Here is a 26,661-nt window from a genome sequence, read left to right as displayed (position 1 = left end):
AAACAGTAAATGGAGCAACATTACATATAGTCCATAATCACTTATACTCAGAGACAAACTTAGAAATTAGGATAGGAAACCATGAACAAGATACGAGAGCCAATCAGTTCTCTTTTTGCAATTAATAAAATGCACTATAACTTAGATTATTATTATACCTAGTTTTCCAAGTGAATGTCAGAATTTCTTGTCATCATTATTTATGTTAACACTGACAATAGCTGAAAAAGGGCACTTACCATTTTCACTAGTGATGAATGATGACTCTTACAGACAAATATGTAAACAGGTTGAAAAGTATGCACAACATAATCATTAACCAACTAACTAAACGACTAAAGGGTAACTCAAACACTCAGATATGCCCCCTACCACCACTACCACCAATGTCATATAAGACACAATAAGTGACTACTTTGGGCTCTAGTATCCAGAAAGGCTATATTATTTTATTGACCATGAAAAGATCAGAACTTTTCTAGAAGATCATCCTTTATATCACTGCAGGTTTCACAAGGTTATCAGGAAACTACTGAGCCATCATATTTCTTCTTTAATGTCCAATAACACTCTATATAACAAATATAACATTCTATTTATCTTAACAGGAAATGAGAAATGCTTCCAGAAACAGAAGTTATTTTCAAGGTTCATTTCCAAAAATTAATTCAACTAAGATCTCTCTAATTCAAATTAAAGGAAGCTGTACAAATAATGATGCTTTAAAATGTAACCTATTTATCCCTTTAACTCCAGTAGCTAACATAGTCCATGGCACTCAGCAGGCATTCAGCAAATGTTTGTTGTTGAATAAACACATCACATTATGCACTTCAAGATTATTTCAATCCTGCTTATAAACAATAAACATATAATCTATTCAAGATAGTTTCATAGTAAAAAAGAATAAAATACCTGGTGATGGTGAATTAGGGTAAGTATTTGGCAACCGAAAAACATAATAGATATATGATGCAAGAAGGCTGTTTCTGCCATGCTGGTCATGGTTTCCTTCCAAGTTTTTGTGAAGCCGATTTATAATTGATGCCATAGCTTCAAATGATGCTTGACCTAGATTAACTTTTAAGAAGGAAGAAAATATTTTTTGCACTAACATTTTTAGACTGTAAGTTATAAAAACATCAAAGTTTTACCTCCACTGTATACATTAAGTATGACTACACACAGTAAATATTTAAGATGATATTTGACATTAATATTATGGTATCTATTTATGATATTAACTGGGTCAAAAATATTTCTCTCAACAAAATAAGAAAAAATCTAATTTTACTAATTTTACAGGAAAATTACCTGGTTTTGCTTACTCCAAAAAAAAAAAAAATCATCGAACAGGTACCCACCATTTTGTAAAATAATACAAGGTATATGATAAGAAAAAAATCTATCTTGTTAGAACCTTTGAGAAGTAACTTCTCATTTTAAAGATGATGCTGAGAAACTAAATATCATACATTAAGCACATTACTTTTGTTTAAAAAATAAAAATTAACAATAAAAGTAGATTATGAAAATATTAACATGAATAGAGCTGATAAGCTGCTTAACTGAAAACAGAATCTGTAAAAGGATTAGAAGGACAAAAGGGTAGAAAACCAGGATGAGGTAAGATCACTGCACATTAAATGCCAACCTAAGTAATACCTACTCAGCCATGCAAGTCAGTATATAACAAGAAATTTGCAAAAGCTGGAAAATTCTGATAGCACAGTGAATAAATGGATAACCTAAACAGCTATTCTGAAAGTGTCACATTTTATGATTTATTTCATCGAGACAGGAATTTATGAACAGATAATGAGGCCAATCAAGTTTTCCTAAAAGTGGAATACTCAGACGGAGTGGTCATTGGGAAGATTAATCTATACATACTGTACCAGAAGAGAGACTAGAGGAACAGAGACTAGAGAGACAGGGAAACCTAGCAGGCTTTAGAAATCCCACCTGTGTTCCCGGATGACTCATTTTCCTTTTCCTTATCGTAGCTATTTTGGAGGCGGGGATGGCAACCCATTCCAGTATTCTTGCCTGGAGAATCCTCATGGACAGAGGAGCCTGGCGGGCTACAGTCCATGGGGTCACAAGAGTCAGACACGACTAAGCAACTAAGCACAGCATACCATAGCTGCTACAAACCATCCTTCTCAAAACTAGGTCCACTTTACTCCCTTCTCAGCAAACCTTGTTTTTATGTCATACTAGAAATTTATAAAGCATGAAAGTCCTGAACTTTTTACTATAAATGTATTAGAATCTGAAACAATTTTTAGTTCCTTTCCAAAGGAAGCAGTGATTGTCTAAGTAAGAATGATCTATTCACCTTCATTTTTTACTTACAAGCATGCTTCACTAATTGAACCCTTCTGCACCTCTATACAGATTCTCAAAGCATATGACTCTTTGACCAAAGTTATTCTTGCTAATTTCACCAGTGAACATTTCTTCAGAATAGTAAGAAAGAGTGGGACTTGGAGTCAGTTGCTTGGGTGTGAATCCTCAGGCAAATTTTTAAGCATATGCTCACCATTTTATTCATGAAATCATGAAATTTATACCTATATCTAGAGTTGTAAAGATTTTATACACTAATATAAATAAAGTTGCTGTGCTTAGTCACTCAGTCATGTCCGACTCTTTGTGACCCCATGGACTGTAGCCTGCCAGGCACCTCTGTCCATGGGGATTCTCCAGGTCCAAATACTGGAGTGGGTAGCCTTTCCCTTCTCCAGGGGAATTTTCCCAACCCAGGGATCGAAGCCAGGTCTCCCTCATTGCAGGCGGATTCTTTACCAGCTGAGCTATCAGGGAAGCCCTTGTACACTATACACATACTGTTTCATCTCTCAAGGCTAATTATTTACCTGTCAGACTCTTACTCACCTTTAAATGCTCAACCTAAAATTTACCTCTACTTACAAGTCATCATAAAAACATCTCAAGGAGTTGAATACTCCTCTCCTTTGTGCCACCCCTTAATTCAAAATTTCTATAACAAGTTACCTGAAACTTCTTACAAGCTCAACTACTTTGCAGGATTTGGGTGGACACAGTAAGCAAAAGTAAAGGAATGAATCTTGGGGAAAAGGCAGGAAACAAGAATATTTTTCCTTCCAGAACAAGTCACAAGAAAAAGAAGATAGAGATTTTGAGTTCCTGAAGAAAATATCAGCTATAGTACATAGAGGATTGCAAATGAGTGAAAATATAGATAAGTCCTGTACACAAACACAAATGATTTATCTGTTGCATGTTTTCTTAACTAGTCTATGAGATCCATAAAATCAAGAACCATGCCTTGGTCAGTGCCCATTAGTGTACAGTACATATTAAGTGCCTAATAAAGATTTGGTGATTGAATATTTGTTTTCATAATTTGAATAGAGGTCTATATGCCACACTTTAAAGAAACAAAGAAAGTTGTTATTTTCCAGCATTAGAAACAAGTAAGTAACAATGTCCCCTCAGCCCCCGCCCAAATCAAACACAGTCCTTACAGAGACAGCAAATAGGAATCATGGTTCTATGTCTGTAAAAGTTAGAAATGTCAAATGATAGATTTCATGATTCCCTAAACATAGGTAAATTACCTATTTGGCCAGCAATGACAGGAGGTCTAACAACTAAAAGTATCAGTTTATCAAGCAGGAGATGAAGAAATCGGACCACTGGTTCCAACTGAGATGAATTCAATGCTGAAATACTGCTCTTCAATTCATTTTCTAAATTATTTTCCATGATTCGCATGTCTCCAATTCGGACTGGGAACATGTGTTCATCCAGAGCATTTACCAGAGCAAAGAACTTATCAAGATAAGGATCCTAAAACAGAGAAGGAACAGAGGCACTAAGCAATCTTAGCTTTGTAAATACTCCTAACTATGGACCTCGGGTATCTCAGATTAATTGATAACACAAAAGAGTACACATTAGTATACACATTGTTTCCAATTACACAGTATTCTATTCTTATCTGTTATTATAATGTAGCTACTTCAAATACTATTGATTACTCAAAAAAAAAAATCTATTGATATCAGCATTTTTTTCCAGTTGTGAGTCTGCCTTATTGTTTATCAAGCTCAATTATTATGATGCGTGTGTTAGTAACCTACCTGTGCCCATTATTAATTTATTACCTCTTAGCTCCATCCAACCCCTCAGCCCACCTTTTCCACATTTTGCAATCCTGGACCTAGACTCTTCAAACTACATTTGTCCTTTGTCAGATGGCTTGTGTTAGGCTCTGACAACAAAGGGTATGGAAAACCGTCTTGCCAGGCTTGAGGAGTTGGAAGGGAGTCTTCTTCTCCCTGTTTGCTTTCCTGGTGGCGGCGAGTGGATGCGCAAGCTATGGCTCAGAGGTGAGGGTCGTAGGCAGCAGCGTGGCTCTCCGGTTCCACAGTGGGTCCCTCTATCCAGTATCCTCCAACCACAGCACAGCAGGCGCAATGTGACTGTGCCAGCGGTGTCCCTCTCCAGGGCTCTGACTCTCACCCTTCAAATCTTCCTCTAGGTTTCCAAGTTCCTTCCTCCCTTATCACTCTGTAACTGCTCTCTGTTATAGATTCTCTTTTAACCCATTTACAGAGTGAGTCACCTTTAACCTAGTTAACAATTATTTATTTACAGATTTTCTCCATTCCGTTATCGGCAGTTTCCATCTCCTGACTAAATCCTAGCTGCTATTTTCTAACCTCCTTCTGCACTGACAGAACCACAGTCTTTATTTAAAGCAGTAATGTGCCTGCTCTTCGAGCTTTCTTCATATCTATTAGACGGCCACATGCTATCATTATAACCAACGAGATGTGAGAAAAAGTCTACTAAAACTCCGGGGAGACTTTTACTTAGTTAACAGTGAAAACAAACTTTAAGAAAAGGCAGTAATGCTAAGCAGCTTTACATTTAAAATCTTAATATTGTTTTAATTTGATATGTTTTAAATGAATAAAAATAATTATATTGAACTCTGTATATAAATTTTGGTCAATTTCAAAGAGATACAAATGAAGTTATGAAACATCATAAAAAACACTTACTGTCTTCAATTGAACCTTTTAAAAAAGATTATAGGACATGATGCAATTATATTACATAGCTGTAAAATTTAGAAACTTTTGAGCTTCAGTCATAGCTGAGACTGTCAGGATGCTACACATCACACCCTCCCAGTCTATTCTTCCTCTACTTCTATAGATTCAAAATCATCTATATGAAATATTTTGCCCGAAATCCTTGTTACATTGAAGACAACACATATATCTGCCTCCCTAAAAACAAAGTTGGAAGTAAAAGATACATTACCAACACTAAAAAAAAGAGAAAACTAACAATGATTATAAGATTCAAAGCAAAAATGAAAAATGTGTTTGTACACTTAAGATACCATGTGATACTAAAAATAATTTTATTAAGGGAAGTAATGTGTTTCAACGTGTACTATAATGCCAACCTTCTCATTATCAGAAGAGTAAGTCCTATAGGAAACACAAAAACACAGGACATATCTAGTAACAGAAAAGTAAAAACTCCACTGGAGCATTATTTTATTGAGATCTACCTGTGGAAAGCTAAATAAAACATATATACTACCTTTTTTGCTGTTGTTTTAAAATATAATATAGAGACACTCTGTCTTCTTACTTTTCTCTATCTCACTGTGCAGAGAAGAGGTAACATAGCAAGCTTAAGACTGCTATCATTTCAAAGGCCTGATTTCAAGGTTGGCCCTTGGCCGGCATCAGGAACTTGGATATTAGGAGGGTTTACACTGATAGGCAAATGCTCACTACACCTAAATTGTTTGTGCAAGCAATACAGTTTATGCTTAATACCTGCTTTCATTCTATGAATCTAGCATTTTGGTTGTGTTAGGCAGTGTCTATGAGACAAGCCTATGGTAAAAACTCTGGGAACTGAGCTTCCCTGGTAGATATTTCACATATGCTGTTTCAACTTGCCCTGCGTGACTCCACTAGGAGAAAACTTTTAAAAGCCTATGTCCTATTTCCTCCAGACTGAACCTCTTTCCCCTTATCTGATTTTGCTTTATGTCTTTCACTAAAATAAATCATAGCTGTGAATATACTCTCCACCGAATCCTGTGAGTTCTGCGAGAAAATCACAGAAGTTGAAGGTAGCCTTGGAAACCTCGGCATACCCTTTCAAGTTGGAGAACCCACGTATTCTATTTTAAACATCCACCTCTTCTCACGCTACACTTTCTTGCTGGGAAATCATATTCACTAGCACAGTCTCAGCTATCACATTTATTTCGTTACCTCCCAATCCTAAACTCATTCATCACAAGTGCCTACGGGACATCTTCATCTGAAGTGCACAGGCACTTCAAACTCAAAATTAAACTCCTTATGGTCCCATAATTTCACTCCCTTGGTATGCTCCTAAATTTACTTCTCTCATGTTTGCTTTTAAGTTAGAAATCACCATCCACCCTAAATTCTGTGGCATTTAAGGTTGTTCATAATCTTTTATCAGCCTGGTCTTCTATGTTCATGTATCATGACTTTCCATGCACTTTAAATTGCATTCACAACAGATTACCTGCCCTTGCTTTATCTGTTTATTTTTGGCTGCACTGGGTCTTCATTGCTGTGTACACACCTTTGCTAGTTTTGGCGAGAGGGGGCTGCTCTTTGTTCGGGTGCACGGGCTTCTCGTTGCAGTGGCCTCTCTTGCTGCACAGCCAGGCTCTAGGTGCACAAGCTTCAGTAGTTGTGGCACACCAGCTTAGCTGGCATGTGGAATCTTCCTGCCAGGGAAGGCTGTGTCCCCTGCACTAGCAGGAAGATTCTTATCCACTGTGCCACCAGGGAAGTCCTGCACTTGCTTTACATCAACTGCACTGTCTACCTTCTCTTCTATATATGATAAATATCTACTCACCAGTGCAGTAACTCAGTTCCCAGTAAAACTGACAACTCTCTGTACTTGAAAAAATTTAGTTCATATATCTAACATAATACTAGCTTTATTGTATTATGATTATTTTCACATTTCCTTCTATTTCACTGTAAAGTCCTTAAAAGGAAGGCTCACTCTTTCATAGGTAACAACATCCCTGACCACAAGGAGCTTACAATATAATGGGAGAAAGAACATAAACAAAGGATATGAATGAATATATATGCACATGGAGAGAGAGAAAAAAAGAGTGAGACAAAGCAAAAGTACAAGAGCATGCAAGTGAAAATAACAAGCAGTAAAGAGTGCAGTGTAAGACATCCAGAGTGATGGAGCTGCTATGTTTAAGAGTCACGTGCAAAGGCTTCTCTTTATAAAGAGAAGTCAAATGAATGTCAGAGGAAAAGCGTTCCAGTTACAGAATGAGTAAATACAAAGTCTTTCAGAAGACCTTTGCACATTCCAGAGATATTGAGAAAAATATGGAGATCCCCAAGGACCTTTTCCATTTGAAGTATCTAAGTCTATGAGAAATAAAATGAACTGGAAAATCATTTTTCAACTCTAATTATCCTGCTATGTTCTAGAAACTTAGGGGGAAAAAATCACTTAATTGCTCAAAATGAAGTCAATAACATTCTGAAAAGGAAAATATTTGCTTTTGTTGACATTAAATGATATTTTGTTGATTCCCTTAAAAAGTTACTTCTAAACCTATACATTTTAAACTGGTATATAGTTTCAAACGTCATAACAGAAAAAACTGATTTAAGTTCAATTCATTTAAGTGAAATGTGATAGTAAAAATTATTAAAAAACCACTTACTTGAGTATGGATAGATGAAACAGCAACAACTTCAACATTAAAAACACCTTTGTGATTATCTACCCATTTCATGCCAGGTAGGGGAACCTATAAGACATTGAATACAATGATCACAGATGCTTAAGTTGATTATGAATGCTGAAACAACTATGAATTATGAAACAAAAATTATAATATCTCAATAAGAAAAAATACCATGGAAATATATTTTATGCACTACAAACAAATGTAAAAATTATATTTTGTTCTTATTACAAAATCAATGTTTCCTACAAGAGAAGCAAAAGGCTCAAGGAGCAAAAAGCAGAAAATATGCCTTCAAAATTCTAGCTTCCTAGAAACATATCCCTTTATATCATTCCAAATCTTCCCTACACATATATATTTTTATATACACCCTCACATAGGTGATATCAAACATATTTTGAAACCTGCTTTTCATCTATCCCATTGTGAATCTCTTTTAATGCCAATAAATTCACAACTATATCTTATTGGTTTATAATATCCTATTTTCTTTATATTAAAAACTCATATTTTAATTTGGCTTTAAAATATTCATAAGCAAAGGAAGTCTGTTGTTTTAAGGATTAGGAAACATTTTTTTCTGACATAAATTGCTTGGGATGTTAATTAAAATCATATCACAAAACATTATTTTTAAAAGACAATATATCAGTTCTCTCTATTCTTCCTGGTAAGTACAGCTAAAAACCCTGAACATGATACTTGAAAAAAGAAACATAGAGACTGAAAGAGGAAAGGACGCGACAGATGTGCTAGGGACCTCAGGATCAAAGGAACTACAAGGCAGTGTTTCCTGAGTTTTATTTTTCTCTCATGTATCCTGGACTAGTTTGCTAGAGAAGCTGGTAACCCAGAAATTCTAAAAGGAAAAGACAAAAAGTCTGCTCCCTCTAGCCAAACCCAACAATTGCCCTAATGTGGCAAAAGCCAAGAAAACAAACCGCAGCCCCATTCCACCTCCATGTCTGACTCTTTGCAACGCTATGGACTACAGTCCAACAGTCTCCTTCGTCCATGGGATTCTCCAGGAAAGAATACTAGAGCGGGTTGCCATGCCCGCTTCCAGGGGATCTTCCTGGCCCAAGGATCGAACCCACATCTCTTATGTCTCCTGTATTGGCAAGTGGGTTCTTTACCACTAGCACCACCTGGGAAGCCCCACACAGAGTGGGGAGTGTGAATCTTTCCCTCCACCTGGCAATAGGACTTCTCCCTACTGCTAAAACACAGACTAACATAAGCTCTAGAGTCACAGCATAATACCCAAAATGCTTAGGATATAACAAAAAAATCACACATCATATCAAGAACCAGAACAATTTCTACTTAAATGAGAAAAGACAATCAACAGACATCAATAGTTAGATGACACAGATACCGGACAGATCTGACAGGAGTTTAAAGCAGCCATCAGGGAAAAAAAGGCTACACAAACAATTACAAACATCCTTGAAACAAATGAAAAAAACAGAATGTCTCAACAACAACAAAATAAGCAGATAGGCTTTCTTTCCCATGGTTTCTTATTTTTATTATATGAAGAAAATAAAACCAAATATAGTCAGTTTTCTATTACAATTCAACACTAATTGAATTAGTGTTGGTAATTAATGTAGGTAAGAAATGTGGTATCTTTACTGAGTTAAATAATACAGGCTTTGAAACTTTTTTTTTAAAAAAGCTGGTGGAGTATATTGTAACTACTCAATGCAAGAAACAGCACTAGCTCTTACAATGCAAAATACTCATTTTCAGCTTTAAAAAATAGGACCCCCAAGTAACCCGTGAACACATACTTCTTTAAAAACAGTCTGTAGCATAAATAGCATTTGGGCACTTGTAAGAAATGAAAATAATCAAACCCCAGCCCAGACCTTACGAATAAGAAACTCTAGGGCTAAGTTTAAACAACTGGTAATACTACAAATACTCCAGGTGATTTTGATGCATGCTAAAGTAAGAGCTCAGAGAAGGCAATGGCACCCCACTCCATTACTCTTGCCTGAAGTATCCCAGGGACGGGGGAGCCTGGTGGGCTGCCATCTATGGGGTCGCACAGAGTCGGACACGACTGAAGTGACTTAGCAGCAGACACTTCTTTAGTACGCTTCATGTGCCTGGCATTATCCCAAATTCTATGTGCTACTAATCATTCAGTCATCAACACAATCCTTTTTGTAGGCATTACTTATTTTCCTCAATTTACAGATGAGAGAATTCAGGCAGAGAGACAGCCCCTTAAGTCAGGTTGCCATAACAAAATACCATGTACTGGTTGACAGAAATTTATTTCCTCACAGCCTGAATAGAAGTCCAAGATCAAGGTGCTACCATAGTCAGTTTCTGGTGAGAATGCCTTCCTAGCTTGCAGATGACCACCTCTCACTGTCTCCTCACACAGCTGAGAGAGAGAAAGCTCTCTAGTGTCTCTTCTTACAGAGTACTAACCAAGCATGAGGCCCCACCCTCATGACCTCATCTAACCTAATTACCTCCCAAAGGCCCCCATCTCCAAAAGCTATCACACTGGGGTCTAGGACTTCAACAATTTAGCAGAGTAAGAAACTTACCTGAGGTCACATAACTGAGCAGTGAAGTCTTGGAAACCATACTACACTGCCTTTCAAAGGTATATGAGATTAGGGGAAAAAATCAACAACATATAAATGCTTCAGAGTATTCTATAGAGTAATTTTAATTATAGGAGAAAATAACAGTACTTCACTATATATATACTTAGAAGTTTGAGAAAACTACCTTTGTAATGAAAAACTCATTTCACTGAATCTGCAGAATTTCAACATGAGAGATACTGACCTCAGGAGACAGTACAGAATAAGCCTGTGGTGGTTTTTCCAGTGAGACTGGTAGGCAAAACTGCCCAGTCTTCAATCGTCCATTCTGAAGCATTGGTATCCACTTTTAAATAAAAAAGAAATAACATTAATTTAAATGTTTGTTATTAATATTACTTCAAAAATCTGTTTCAAGAACATGGTAAAAGCCAAATTAGCCTCACATCACTAAATACCGAGGGATTTAATTATGTATGTAATAATAATAATTAGGCCTTTATTTCATCTTTAGAAGTTTCCCCATGGCTTGAGAAGGATCCCCAAGCCATTATTACTAACTATGCAATATTTAAATCTATAGTAGGTCCTTATTAGGCAAAGGAAAGTTGGCAGCAGAAAAAGGCCATAAAGTGAATCAATTTTAAACTGGGGTAATGTGCCAATGTAAATAGGGAAAGAAAGATTTGATTAGACATAAATGTTGAAAATAAAACTAAAGAGTATGACAAACTTATTTTCTAACATTTAGCAAAATTCATGTCATAAACTGAAGACAAAAAATATGAATCAAACGTTAGTTTTTCTCTTTTGGGTGAAGGCACACCTTTCTGACAAAACTGTGATTAGCACAGTATGATGTATTCATCTTAGGTTTATAATTCAAAAGCAATGATTTTCAAAAAATACGGGTTTTAATTGCTTTAACTAAGGCAACTGAAAGGGGTTTTAATTACCAGAGGTCTCTTTCAGTTATGTTACATTCAAACCATTTTCTTCTGAAGAACCCTTAAAACTGTTATATTTACACAGTAATGTTGGATAAATATACAATAATGAGGACCAACACCTAAGTGTTTAAACATGTTAGTTAATTAATTACATTAGTTAACTATATTAATGAGCATTTTCTTGTTATGATTACCCTTCCTAACCAATGTGGAGAATCAGATAAGGAATCCTCAAATAATAATGGACACAAAGTATATCTTAAATATTGTAATTATTTTTATGATCAAAGAGCTAAATAACAAAAATATACTTACTGTGTATCCAACAGGAGTTTCAAGAGGAGTATTTTGTTTTTGTTGACAACTAACATGATAAAAAGTAAAAAGCAAGTGATGATGGTCAGTTAAAGTAGCAGGGAGTTTAACCTTGATTTCTTCATGAAAATCAGGAGACCTTCATACAAAAAAACAAAACAAAACAGATCAATAATCAATAATGTGTTCAAAATAAATAATTACTGCATTTGTACACCTGAGTAATTTTTAAATTAATTTCATGATTCATGCTTAATTTTTCTTCTAGTCCAAAGTATTTTTATTTCCAAACTCTAAGTAACTAACTCCTACACTTCCAGATGAGGGAGCTGTCACTGTTTCTGAAATTTCTCATCCCATTTTCATTAATGGGTTGAGTAATCCTACTATTTGAAAATTCATTACTAATCACCACCTTGATGCTCAGATCTTCATTAGATTGGAAACTGTATAGGAGAGGAACTAGGGCAAGGCTTTCTATATTTATAACCAATCTAGATATGTATTACATAGAAAAATAAGTTTTTTATAGTATATCTCATAACCATACCATAGAAAAACATTTTTCTTTTATAGGAGTACAGCTTTATATTAAGACTAATTTGTTTATCTTTCTGTTTTTTAAAAAAAGAAAAATGATAGGTTCAGACAATCTGGTATCAAGATGGGCTCTCTATAGAATATCTTGTATTTATTATCCCATTGCCAAAGAAATAATGTTACCAAAAACATGGACTAGTTATTGACTGACAGCTTAAAAAAAAAAGGAAAAGAGAAAAAAGAACAGAAAAAAAAAATCAGAGAACACCCACAATTGCATGTGTCCCACTGCTTGAAAGTGCACACAGCTACTATAGGAATACAACAAATATCACATCTGATCAAACCAATAGAACTTGCATCTCAATGTTTATTGAGAGTGGCCCTATGGGTATTTCTATGGTATAAGCATATGCATTTCTATGGTATATCATAAATAGCATCATGACTGCTATTTATGATATAGAGTTAAAAGAGAGAGAACCTTAGTATCCCAACCTTCCATATTTGGTTAGTAGCTCTCAGAGTTATCTACAATGAAAATACATCCAAACTGTATGGCTCCAATTATCTTTAAAGTGAAAGCCATCCCACCAACTAGGGATTTTCCTCTGATGCTAAATACATCAAATATTCTTCCATCTCAAATAAGCGTCAAAAATGCTAACAGGTAAGGGGCATAAAGTTTAAAGAAAGATAGTTAATGCCTGCCATTTGATAATTTTTTGACTTCAGTGAATATAGGACGCTATAGATCGTATTACTTACTAATCACCCCTGAATTATGAGAGAGTTGTATTTACTAGTAGTGTTCGACTCTATCATTTTAATTCTACTAATGCTGAGAGGAACAAAATAAAGACTCAGCCACAAACTGAAATTACAACCTTCTTTCTCCATGTTTCCTGGTATTTAGTGTTTCAGTTCATTTCCTTCCTGAAATCAGTATGTGAAGGTTCTTACGGAAAATTAAACACCTAAGAGTTATTCATCAATAAGTATTTTTATTTACCCACCATTAGGCTAATAAGCACTGTGTGACTTTTACGGAGGTTTTAAAGATGAATATTTTTTAAAAACCCTAAAAAAATATATGTTTAGCAGAAGTATAAGTAAGACAAACATATATCAACAGCTATGCTATAAAGCAGGGGTTGGCAAACTACGGCCACAGGCCAAATCCAGTTCATCACTTGGTTTTGTACAGCCTACAAAGTAAAAAATGATTTTTATATTTTTAAGTGGTTAAAAATTCAAACAAATAATATTTCACTTAAAATACTGAATGAGATTTAAATTTCAGAGTCCATTAAAAATTTTTATTGGCAGACAGCCATGCCCGTTTACTTGCAACTTACTGTGCATGGCTACTTTTGCACTACAACAACAGGGCTGAGCAGTTACAAAAGAGCAGATGGTGCACAAGTCCTAAAATATATACTATTCGACCCTTTTTAGAAAAGTTTGCTGACCCCTGGTAGAGAGCATATAAGGTTAAGTGTTTCAAGAGAAGAACTGAACAGATTATTTCAAGTTTGGGATCAAGGAACTGTCTCTAGGAAGAGATGCATGATATGGGCCTTAAACTATGAGTAGTTCAATAAATAGAGGGAATTAGTATTATAAAAGAAAAAAGATCCAAGAAAGGCCCAGAAACAGGACAGCACAGGATATGTTTGTAATGGAGCAGAAATATAAACATTAAGAAGTAAAAGATGACTGGATTAGAGACATTAAGAAGGAAGTTAAGAATGGTTTACGTTCTGAGTCAGAGCAACTGGAAAAATGGTGGTACCATTAATAAGAACAGGGAGAGATTGGTTTAGGAAGAGAGTCAAGAATAAACACATGGAAATTAAGAAGGAAGCAGGCATTCAAATGAATACACCTAAAAGATCTGAAAATGCACGTCTATACCTCAGAAAGAAGGTTAGGACGGAAAATAAAGAGTGAGAACAAGCCACATAAAGGTAGAGTAGTAGCGGTTTCATTGAAGGTGATTCTGGAATACATACAAGATTACTTAGGCAGAGAATACTACAGAAAAAGAAGGTTAAAGGCAAAATTTTAGTGTTTTGTGTGGAAGGCGTATGTTTTAAAGAAAAATTAGAATAATTATTATAGGAAAAAAGTAAACCGAGAGAGGGCCATAAAATAAAGGTAAGAAAGAAGAAAGTTTTAGGGAGGGTAAGGAAAAGCCATGCTACATAACAGCAGTGAATAAAGACTTTTGCTTTTGTAAGTATCTAAGAAACAAATTCTGTGGCGATAAGAGACGGAGCCAATGGAGCAGAAGGCCGATGATGTTAAGGAAAGGAGTAACTGATGGAGTCACACTCTGCAGAGGTTGGAGAAGATTCTTTGAGAGCAGAGATGAAAAGATCCACACTGAGGGAGGGAGTGGACCATTACCAACTTCATAACAGAGGAAAGGCAGATCCACACAGAGATAATCTGGGATGAAAAGCATAGAGGTTCACAGATATCAAGTTAGATGGTCTCAATCGACTTCGTAAGGCAGGAACACTATGAGTAGCAAACAGAAAAGAGGTGGGAGCCGCAGGAAGGGGAAGAAAAGCTTAAAATAGCCACCGCCAAACGGGAGAGAGGGCAAAAAAGTGATGCCAACTAAATTTACCAAAGAGTAGTGGGGCCAAGAGAAGGTAAAATACTGTTGCCTCATCATGTGATAAAATAACAGTAAGTCGTGACGGCCTCAATGGGCACAATTTTTATTTTTCTCCAATAGCACCCAGTAATAAAAAAAAAGAAAAAGGAGGGGTTAGGGTAGGAGCAGGGGAAGGTGAGTGAGGGAGGGGAAGAGGTGGGGATGGTAGAAGAGGAGGAGGAGGAGAAGGTAGAGGAGGAAGAACAGAAAGGAGGAGGAGAAAGAAAGCAGAAATTACGTTATCCAGAGTTAACAATCAATTTTCCAAAGAACTAAAATGGAAAGTCACTAAGGCAAAGATTTATTGGATGCTGCACCAGTTTACTGGATGTTGCACTTGGGTGCAAGCTTAGTAGAGATTTAAGTAAAACTACAAAGTGTAGGTGAAAACAACAGCGAGAGACCAAAAGACCAGAGGCCACAATGGTAATCAACAATATAATAAAAAATGAAAGGATCAGAGAATTTGACAGAAAAGATGTTTTGTATATAAAGTCTTAACTTTGAGATGTCTGTGGAGAGAATGTATATCTACAGGTTGAAATTTAAAATTCTGATGTTGGCTGTCTTGAATTTGCACATTCAGTGCAGCAAAGCATTCAGTAAACACACTAATGTGAGAGCTAACAATGCCACTGAGAAGTGAGTAACTTTGAAAGAAATATTTGAATTCAGTACCTGTTATGATATACTACGGCTGTATAGGCTTCCTTTGAAAATTCTGAACAGCTAGATTTACCAAAGATTACCTGTAACAAATAACAGCATGTTGAAACTTTGTTGTAATAAATGCTAGATGTTTCATATCTATGTAAGAATTGGTCTGATTTAATAACTGAGAACAAAGGGCAAAATCAGCCCAATGAAGAACATGTGCCTATAAGTTCAATTGCTTAACTGTAAATTTCTTTTCAACTACACACCCATCTGACATTCAAACATTCAGAAAGTTTCTATCCATTATATCTATTGGGCAATAAGGTACATTTCTTTCCTTTTTCTTGAAGAAGGTAAAGAATTCATTTTAAAATCTAGCTGTAGTACATAATTTGGAATTTATATAAGAGTACAATCCTAGAATGGTGACATATATCTACTATACAAATCGGTGGCTTCTCTACTAAAACAACAATAATTCTAAATGTCAAATATAAATGATTTCTATTAAAATATCCTAATTTTGGTCAAGCTCTGTATCCTTACTGTAAGCTACTCTACAATGAAAGAGGAGCTCCAGTCTTCTATTCTTACTTATGCTTTTTTTAATCCACCACTTAAAAAAAAAAAATTACTACTTTTAGAGACTGGATGTTTCTAAAAGTTTTAGCGACATTTTTGAGGTAAAATAATTCAGTCTTATATATCCGTCTCGTGAATTCTACCCAACCATGCTATGGTTAATTAGGGCAGCTGACTAGATAAATGTCTTATTGATGTCAAGGTCACAGCTATGATTCCAATGTGGCACGCTTACAATGTTATCTAGTCACAAATTAAACCTTTAAGTCTGGCCAGTCATTCTACACATGCATGAATAGGTATGTGGACAGGTCATCACACTTCTATCACACAAGTGGTAAAAATAACTCAAAGTTTACTCCTCATGAGAAGGGGTTAACTGGCACCATCCTCAAATAAAAAGAACATAATAACAGGTATATATGTTTCTTTTTGCAGGTCCTTTTAAGAGTATGTAAAAGTAGAATAATTATGACTCTCCTAGATATGTCTAATTTCAAAAATTTTCTAAGAATATCTTACTATGTTTTAATAAAAATGTTGCTTCAGTGCCAGAATTATGAAATTTATGATATTATCATATCATGTTATTTGATCAAAATTTATCTTAAGACCCATTTTAACAGTCATTTTAAAAAATAAGCAAACACAAAAATAAGCAAATGTCTGGTTATATATTCTTTCAAACCAGCCACTCATATAAACATAAAAGCATTATAGTTTCATAACATTAATACACAAGTGAATGGAATGCAGTACATTTTTCCCCTCTGAGAAGCTATTGTTTTTCACAAAGTAATTTACTTTCATAACATGCATGAAATAAAGTGGAAAGTGTTCCTTTGACCATTTAACATGTATTTGTAATCATTCATCAACATGAACTGAGCATCAATTATGTCAAGCACTATGACAGGCATCAAGATACAGATATGAGTAAGATATGGTCCCTGCCCTCAAGGAGCTCACAGTCTAGTGGACAAGGTAAAGAAATAAACATATAATCATAAATGAAGCAGCCTGTAAAAGAAGTGTGAAGACACTATGGCAGCACCAAAAGAAAGAGTGGTCTAACCACCAATATGGCTGGATGCAGCTGGGATGCTGCAGAGGAGGCCATATATATGCTAAGACAAGGAAGAGTTTGTTAGGCAAAAAATAAAAACAAATTATTTTACATACACTACGTTTGTCATAAGCTCAAATTCATATGACCATTCACATACAGGATAATAAAGCATCTATTTTCACCGTCCAGTATCTTTTCATTAACAATGACGGTACATTCAGTCCTTCAGCAGAAATGAAGAGCTAGTTAAAAGCATGAAATGCTCATTCCAAACCTCAAGAGTAAATTCTACATTTATTGAAATATTTGCTCAGCATGCATTATATGCAAAGACCTGAAAAAGCTGCCATAGAAGAATACAAAGATGAATAATTTGTGTAAATGCTGATGAAATTGAGGCTATAGTGGAAATGAAACTAGTTTTCTTAGTAAGTAGAAAATCAAAAGGACTTCATTCAAATGACTCACATAGAAGGCCAAAATAAAACTGTAAATAATGCACCTGTTCTTAGCTCATTTTCAATCCACAAAGGTTCTCTCAGAGGGTGAACATCTGCAGATGCTCCTACTCCATAAGTTAAAAATCTGCTTTCATGGAACCTGCATTTATTAGTGTCCCAAAAGTCCTTAATGACCATGTGGGCAGTCAAGACCCTCCCTAGTCTGGCCTCAGTTTACTATTTCTGACTTATCTTGCATTGTTCTAGCTCACTGGCAACTCACCATTCTACCTCCGCTGAAGAACATTCTCCAGCATGAACGGTCTTCCTTCCCCCATGGTCTAGACCCACTGTTAAAACATTTTAACCACTTCTCAGGCATCCTTTCCTTCCTCTGACCATCTAGGCCTTTGAATCCCTATATACTATCAATCTTCTAATAATTAGCACATACCTTGGGTTCTCAGTATTAGCTGAAAATTTAATCCCTTGAAAGTGTTAGTCCCTCAGTGGTGTCTGACTCTTTGCGACCCCACTGACTGTAGCCAGCCAGGCTCCTCTGTACACAGAATTCTCCAGACAAGAATACTGGAGTGGATTGCCTTTCCTTCTCCAGCGGATCTTCCCAACCTAGGGATCAAACCCAGGTCTCCAAGATTGCAGGCAGATTCTTTACTGTCTGAGCTACCAAGAAAGCTGTAATCCCTTGGGGGGATTTAAAAAATAATGGTATCCGCCTGGTGTCCCTCTAATTGGAATGAGATTCAGTCTGGGCTTAAAAGCTTCCTGTGTGAGTGTAAAATGCAGCCAAAGCTGAGAACTATTGCCAGAGGTTCTCAACCAAGGTGAGAAGAAACATACAAATTAGAATTATTAGAAAGCATTTTCAGCCCCCATTTACTGCCCACCACTTTCCACCTCCCTTACCTGCCCTTTTATTCCAAAGGAAGGGAATCAGAATCACAGATGCAAGCAAAGAGAAGAGCTACCTGTGCTCTGTTAAGAGCATCCTAGGTGATTCTGATCTGGCCCTCTTCTGAAGTTCACTATTTTTGAATCTCATGTGTTGTTCTTATATCCTCTAAATTACAAGTCTTATTCATCTTTGTATCTCTGGAAGAGCCTAGCATATACCAAGTCCTCAATAAACAAGACTTCTAGTAAACTCATTACTACCTGTACAGGAAGTAATGAAGTCAGAAATACGGTTTACAAGATCACATTAATTTCCAGTTTAGACCTGCCAACCAAGTGATACCCCCGCCACCACCATCTGAACCACATATGAAGAATAGAAATTGTAAAGAGCATATCTTACCGGCATGGCATTGCTAGGATCCTCCCCATACATAAACTGGACTCTCACTGTTATATTTCTGGCAGAACCTTGACGGTTGGCAAAATTGAGACTCTGAGGGTATATGTAGAGAAGGTTTCTGTGAAAGCAATAGTATACATGATAGTGAACATATCTGAAAGCACTATGTATCACTACTACACACTACAAAAGAAACAGGTGAACAAAGACTGAATTATCAGCATTTGCTCTACAGACACTATGCTGTTTTTACATACGATGTTAGATTTGATCCTTAGAGTAATCATTCAAACAGACAGCAATCAAATATACCCCTACTTTACAGATGAATTGAGGCCCAGAAAAGTTAAGAGATTTTCACATACAACCAAGTGGCAAAGCTGAAATCAGAATACAGTTCAGTCAGACTTCAAAATGTGTTATTTCCTCTAAAAGAGGCTTCTGAGAAATAAACAAGTGAGGATAGAAACATTATTAAGAAATTAAAAGACAATTCTAATATTATCTTACAGGATGACATTTATAAATAAGGCATTTTGTATAAATGTGATCAAGGTTTTAAGAGGTATAATATTCTACATTATTGTTCAAAAAACACATATGGCAATATGGTAGGTATAACAGTATTAGATAGCTACTATAAGAAAATCACATATTACTCTACAATCAATTGACATAAGCCCAGTTGCACCTTACACAGCTGCTGGTAGCAGTACCTGCTGCCAATACAGAGATGAGAAATAATTCAAGAAAAAGCATCAAAATAGAGGGCTTCAAAAGAAAAGAAAAAATAGATTATGGCTGATTCATGTTGTTATACGGCAGAAACCAACACAATATTGTAAAATGATTATCCTCCAATTAAAAATGACTTTTTTTTTAAAAGAAAAAAAGATTGAGAATTACTTTACCTGAAGGCTAGCGCTTGCTGACAGCAGATGAACAGAACTTCAAGTATAATAAAACCCTCCTAATCAAATACTGGGGCAATGAAAATAGGTCTAAATTTTCTGGAAGGTGGTAGGGTAATACAGAAATTTTAAATGAACATACTCTTTGACCTAACAACCCCATCTCTAGTCTAAGGAAAGAACCACACATATGTACAAATGCATGTGTTCAAAGAAACTCATGACATTGTTTATATTAGGAAATAGTTATAAATAATTATAAAGAAATCTGTTCATCAGTACTGGGCTAATTAAGACATACTAATAAGACAAATACATATCAGAATCCCCAAAATGAAAATGTACAGCAGTATTTATTAGTGAAGAAAGAGATACCCAGCATGTTGAATGAAAAAAAAGCAGGTTCCAAAGCAGGATGTATAGTGGCATTAACCTACTTATGGAAAATTGTGAAGAAATAATGGCAGAAAACATCTCCAATCTGAGGAAAGATATAGACATCTAGTTCTAGGACATTCAGAGAGTTCCAAAGATGAACTCAGAGACCCACATCAAGACACACTATACTTAAAATGTCAAAAGTTAAAAATGACAAGATTCAAAAGAGGAAAAGGTATCATCACACATTTAGTGGCAGGGAAATACCTATAAACAAGAACATTTCAGAACAGTGCTGTGTTGTGAGAGAAGTATGCAGTAGCTATGGGAGAAAGAGACAGATACTGAGTTGATCACAATGACGTCTTTTCATCTTCTACCACTGCTATGGCATTTGCTGAAGAAACAGAATTATTTTTGTGTAGATTTTTCCAAAGGCTAGATTTTACTGACTGCACCCTGTAGTAACATTTAACATGTGCCTCTGTGTTTTCTATAAACTGAAAGTTGAATCTAGACCTTTGGTCAAATTTCAGAGATAAGACATTAAGTCATAAGATAGGACAAATGTCAGGGATAAGACATAAACGATATTGTATCCTTCTATCAGGAGGAAAATGTTTGGTTGTTGTTTCTCTTTCTGCGCAATTAGTAGATAATGATGATCCATGCCTAAATACATTAACTCATTAAGGGTTGCCAAAAGGTAATATTCTATCACTGTTTCTATATTTATAAGCTGAAATATCTCTATGAAAAGCACTTTTCCTTATTTACTATTTGCTTTGCCGGTGAGCCATTCATTATATGAGAAGCAAGAATAAATGCTTCATTCTTTTCCATTATCTGCCAGTTTTCAAAATAATCAGTTGGTACATTACATTCCTCTAAAAGGGATCAATTTTTTTAAAGCATCACTTATAGATTAGTGAATCAAACATATTAACAGGTTTAAATATTTTGCAGTTACTATCTTTACTGGTGTTCAAATTGCATCATCCTTGACAAGTGAAAAGGTCAATTCAAACTGGCTCATAAGCCCTTTGATTCAGTCATACTAGTCTTCCACAGCTTCTTGCTAATTCCAGGCTCTTCTTGTTTCAGGTTCTTCTTATACACTTTCTTTCCAAACCTGGAATCAGCTATTTCTCCAAGGAGCTGTGGCTTATAAAGTGGAAAATGTTTTTCCAGGCCACTAATTGTGGGTTACTCATTGTTTCTTCTTTTGAAAGAGTTAGGAGAATGCTTTTAACATGAAATATACCTAACTTCATAGTGATAATTCACATTCAAGACTATAACGCTTTTATTTCTTCTTTTCTATCTTGCATCTATACCATTTTTCCTATGCTGAAAATCACTGCCAAGGACATTAACTATGAGAGAACTAAAGTATCATTTAATTACTCATTGCGTGTTATTCAAACAAAGGAGTCTTAAGGAACTCCAAGATCTTGTGGTCATCCGGGAGAGGATGAGCCTACAAAGACTGATCAGTCACCTACAAAGAAGCAGAAGGAAAACCTTGAGAGTATAGTGACATGGAAGTAAAAGAAAGAAATTACAAGTAGAATTAAAGAGTTAAGCATCAAATGCTATTCAGGGACCACATGAGGAAAGAAATGAAAAATGTCAACTGAATTCAGCAACATCACATAAACACACCACAGCTTCTCTACCCATTCATCTGCTGATAGACACTTAGGTTGCTTCCATATCTTGGCTACTGCAAATAAGGCTTTCATAGACCAACTCTTTACCTTTTTTCTGAAATAACTGGTAGAAGTGTAAAGCACCATAGGTATGCTCTTGAAGTTCTTACCCTTTTAGCACTACAGGAAAAATTATTAATCAAACCAGATGGCACTAGTGATAAAGAATTCACCTGCAATGCAGCAGACACAAGAGACATGGGTTCAGTCCCTGGGTCGGAAAGATCCCCTGGAGGAGGAAATGGCAACCCACCCCAATATTCTTGCCTGGAAAATTCCATGGACAGAGGAGCCTGGAGGGCTACAGTGCATGGGGTCACAGAAAACTGAACACAACTGAGCAACTGAGCACAAGTCACTGATAATTTTAGGCTGAAAACAGACAAAAGTAAGATTCAAGAGTAGTAGGCACGAAAAAAATGAAGCAAGTAAAATTCTGAAGAGTAGAGCTGAGAAAGGGAGAAAGATATTTGGAGACAAAACATGGGGATTTGGGAAGCTTTTTAAGACTGGAAAGGTTGAAGTGTGATTAACTCCTAATGGAAAGAATGTAGGTGAGACAGAGTTTGCACACATAGACAAGAATGTAAGATTCCTGAAATGGTGAGAGAAAACAGGATCCAAAGCACTTGACAACAGCCTGGCCTTTATTATGCTTGTAATTCCTCACTGTGACAAACATTTATTGAGTAGACAGTATACTAGATACTCAAAATAAGGGAGTTCTTGACTTCATAGAACTCATGTCTGGAGGGAGAATCAAACAGACAAATAATCATAATGCAGAACAATAAATGTTATGAAAACTGAATGTCTTTGGGGGCCCACAAGGGGACTTAAAAACTAGAGAATCTGCCCACAGATTTCAATGAGAAAATTGCAAGTTTAAGATAGACAGGCAAAAAGCACGGCACAGCAAAACACATCATGCTTTCCTCCCACCCCTCAATTTCTGCATTCTAATTACTACTGTTTTAGCTTGTGGATGTGGACATAACCAGTCCCTTTCCATCTTTCAAGTTTTAGAAAGGCTCACTTTCCCTCTCAAACATCACATCACTTTGTTATTCCATTCGCAACTCAAATAATCTGCTTCAAATAATCCTAACTTATCTTGTTTATGTATTATTTCTTGTTTATATATCTCCTTTACTTAAGGCCAAACTCCATGAATGCAAGGACCTTATCTATCTAGTTAGTTGCTCTATTTCCAATGCCTAGGATAGTTTCTCCTATGAATAAATCACTGACTGAACGAATGAATAGTACTGAACACACATAAATTGTTACTTAACTCTTCTGGAGTTTGGATTTTCAAGTGAAATGGGAATTAACTAAACATTAAGCTATGCTTAATTTCTCACATAAGCAATACAATTTTAAATTCAATTTGTCTCTGAAGGTGAAATGCACGCATTTAGACCAGATTCTTTTTCATTCTTTGGACTACTAACTCCACTAATAAAGTTCCACATTAACCTAGTAAGTCTTTATCCTGCATTTGTAATATTCCTTCAGAGGAATTTTAAGTTAGCAGAGAGAAAGGTAGATCAATAAAAAGTGCTGAGTTGTTGAGATACCTGACTAGCCTTTTTTAAGGCTGATTTCCTATTTCACCACTTTCTCAAAATAAATTTTAGATTAAATCCAAGTTTTAAATAATATGAGATACCTGACTAGCCTTTTTTAAGGCTGATTTCCTATTTCACCACTTTCTCAAAATAAATTCTAGATTAAATCCAAGTTTAAATAATAAAAATAAAACCATAAAACTAACAGGAAAGCATTAAAGAGATCATATTCTATAGGTAAGGAAGACATTTCTGAGCATAAGCCACAAAAAATCATAAAAGACAAATTTTAAAGCCTCTACAGAGCAGGGGATACCAAAAACACAAGTGGAAGACAAAGGACAAACTGGAAGAACACTGATGTTACATAGATGACAAAGACTTAATATCCATCACATGTAAATAATTCCTAAAATTGGTCAGAAAGAGACAAACAAACATGGGACAGGGAGTTTGATGGGGAGAGGGAGACTTAGACAATACTCAGATAATTCACAAAGAGAGCAAGACAGAGAGACAGCAAAATCAACTAGATATATTTGCCTACCAGATTTATCAATATTTTTTGTCTTGTTCATTTAAAATATTGGTAAAAACTAATGAGAAAAAAGAAACTCTCATCTCTTTTTGGTAGGGATGTAAACCGGCATAATCCTTTTAGGATAATCTGCAAAGAGAAATCTACTTTGAAAGTTAACATCTATGAACTTATCATATGAAAATATTTATATACAAATATAAATATATTTTCTATGCATATTGTTTATAATCAGAAAATTACAAGCAACTTAAAGTATCAAAGATAGGGAGATGATTAAATTAAGGTGCATCTATATAATAAAACACTGTGCAGCCACTTAAAAGGATATGGTAAATACATAGGCACTCATATGAAAATGAATTTTAAAATGTTAAAGTCTTAAATCAATGTACATATATAAAAAACATGAGCTATATATAACACTCTCATTTGTGTTAAATAAAAATTATATTTAGCCAGTCATCCAAGGGAACTGGTATGACAGACCCTAAAATGTTAACAGTGAAGAGTGAGGATTTTTATTTTTTTAAAGATTTTCTAACACCTGGGTTTCCACATTAAGTACTTTTAGTATAAAAATTAAACATTTATTAATGCCAGTTAATGGACATGGGAAAAAATGCTAAGATAAATAAAATGATTCCTTCAAAGGTCACTCACCTTCTGGACCTTTGTTGTCCAATACTACAGTCTAGTGAGAGTACAGGGCTTCCCTGGTGACTCAGATAGTAAAGAATTCTGCCTGTGTTGCAGGAGACCAGGTTTGATTCTGGGATCAGGAAGATCCCCTAGAGAAAGGAATGGCTACCCACTCCAATATCCTTGCCTGGAGACTACACAGTACTTTACATGTACCTGTTCTAACTGACATACCCTGAAAGTATAAAATACACACTAGATTTGGAAGATAGTATGAAAAAAGAACATAAAATATCTAATTAATAATTTCATACTGGTATGTTAAAATGGTAATTTTTGATATATCAGATACATAAAACATATATTCAAATTAATTTCACTCATCTCTTTTCAGTTTTTTACATAAATAACTCAAATTGTATTTCCATTGGCCAGTACTATTCTAGAAGAAAAGGAAACTAATATATTACTTTTTCATTAGTTCATATAAATATTTCTATTTATCAACATTTTTCTCAGTTACTTTTAGTCTTTCTACCAAACATATTAATTCAAAAACAAATGATCACATTTAAAAAGGAAAAAATTAGTAGGGACATACTATATTCAAAGTAACAGGGATACAAGATCCAAAATGCCTTGTGTTTTATTTGGAAGTCAAATCTCCATAAGATTGCACAACCTGGGAAAGGATAAAGGTACTTTGTGTCACTTTTTAAACAAAGATCCTAGATATCCTATAATTCCATGCAGCTAAGAAGTTTTGAGTATTAGTTAATAGAAACTGGGAATCCTTAAATTAGGTCTTAATTTTGCTTAGTTTCTTATTTTCTTTGGCATAAAAATTTTAAGTTTTTATAATGTTACTGGTTATATCTGGTTAGGGTTCTGTTTAAACACATTACATTTCCCATGTTGACACTCTTCCACAGCTTGTAATTAGACAATTTATTTATTTTAATTATATTTCATAACATGTCAAACTACTATAAGAAAAAAATTACCCAGATATTTCTACCCAAAGACAATATTATAAACCAAGAATATGCAACCACTGCCTCTAATCTCTCTTAGCATTATATGTGAGGCATTACAACCATAACTTCAACAGAAAGTATTAATATTCCAGCACATTAACTAAAATAAAAAGAAATTCCTACACATAGTCTTTCCTTGGTATTATTATCCAGTTACTTTCATGCACTGGAAGGGACTACTTTTCAAATTCTTTTCATTGTAAAGAACCTCCAATACTAAAAAGGAGTATCTATTACATGCAAATTTTATGTTTGAAAAACTCCCATGTTAAGAATTATCATTATCTTATTCGTTCAATAAAAATTTATTGTTTCTCCAACATGTAAGGAATTTACTGAAGTGCTCTATGGAATATAAATTAAAAACAGATACAGATCTTACCAATAAACAGCTTAGAGTACAATAGAGACAAGAAGTTGGCCCATTTCAATTGCCCCTCAACTAAAAAGTGGATGAAATATCAGGGTCAATAGTTTCAAGCAAGAAAAGGAGACAGTTCAATTAAGACAAGCTTCGAAACACGCTCTTCATGACCAATGATCACAACACTAACATATTCCTTTTAAAAGGGGGGGAAAATTCAAATTTTTTCACTAGTTCAACATACACTTCTATAATTTCACAACATGTACCAGTGGTAAAGGTAAAATGAAAATGAAACAAAGGGAAAATGTTTTGCTCTTCTTCTTCACTACTGGAAATATTTGTATACTTTTATTTACTTGCATTCTTTATTTCTCTTACAAACAGAAATACTTATATTGTTCTATATTGGACACTTAGAAAAAGTATACACAAGCTAAACAAAAGAAATAATTCCTTGTACTTACCAAGGTTCAAGAGACCAAAGTAAAAAAACCCAGATTCTAGAAAAATTTCCCAACTTATGTCATCTTAACATAAGATTAGATAATATTTATCAATAAAATATTACTGTACTACTACATAAATGCATTGACTT

The 26,661-nt window shown here is 35.1% G+C and overlaps 1 protein-coding gene across 5 annotated transcripts in view; it reads right to left on the bottom strand.

Annotated features, from left to right (window-relative positions):
- DOCK7 (dedicator of cytokinesis 7) overlaps positions 1–26,661 on the bottom strand; it is a 190,291-nt gene that overhangs the window by 81,087 nt on the left and 82,543 nt on the right. For all 5 annotated transcript variants that reach the window (XR_005719562.1, XM_040232699.1, XM_040232700.1 and 2 more), the window contains exons 15-21: positions 18,911–19,028; positions 15,523–15,593; positions 11,637–11,775; positions 10,616–10,717; positions 7,772–7,858; positions 3,609–3,840; positions 916–1,080 (exon numbers count right to left, since the gene is read on the bottom strand). Coding sequence is in view for 4 of the 5 variants with exons in the window: in XM_040232699.1 (XP_040088633.1) it covers positions 916–1,080; positions 3,609–3,840; positions 7,772–7,858; positions 10,616–10,717; positions 11,637–11,775; positions 15,523–15,593; positions 18,911–19,028 (914 nt within the window). In the remaining variant the exon portion in view is untranslated. The remainder of the gene's footprint in view (positions 1–915; positions 1,081–3,608; positions 3,841–7,771; positions 7,859–10,615; positions 10,718–11,636; positions 11,776–15,522; positions 15,594–18,910; positions 19,029–26,661) is intronic.

This window comes from Oryx dammah, unplaced genomic scaffold (genome assembly GCF_014754425.2).
Source record: "Oryx dammah isolate SB20612 unplaced genomic scaffold, SCBI_Odam_1.1 HiC_scaffold_28, whole genome shotgun sequence".
Classification (NCBI taxonomy): domain Eukaryota; kingdom Metazoa; phylum Chordata; class Mammalia; order Artiodactyla; family Bovidae; genus Oryx; species Oryx dammah.
Note: the sequence above shows the minus strand (reverse complement) of the source record. Positions and strands in the feature narration are given on the sequence as shown.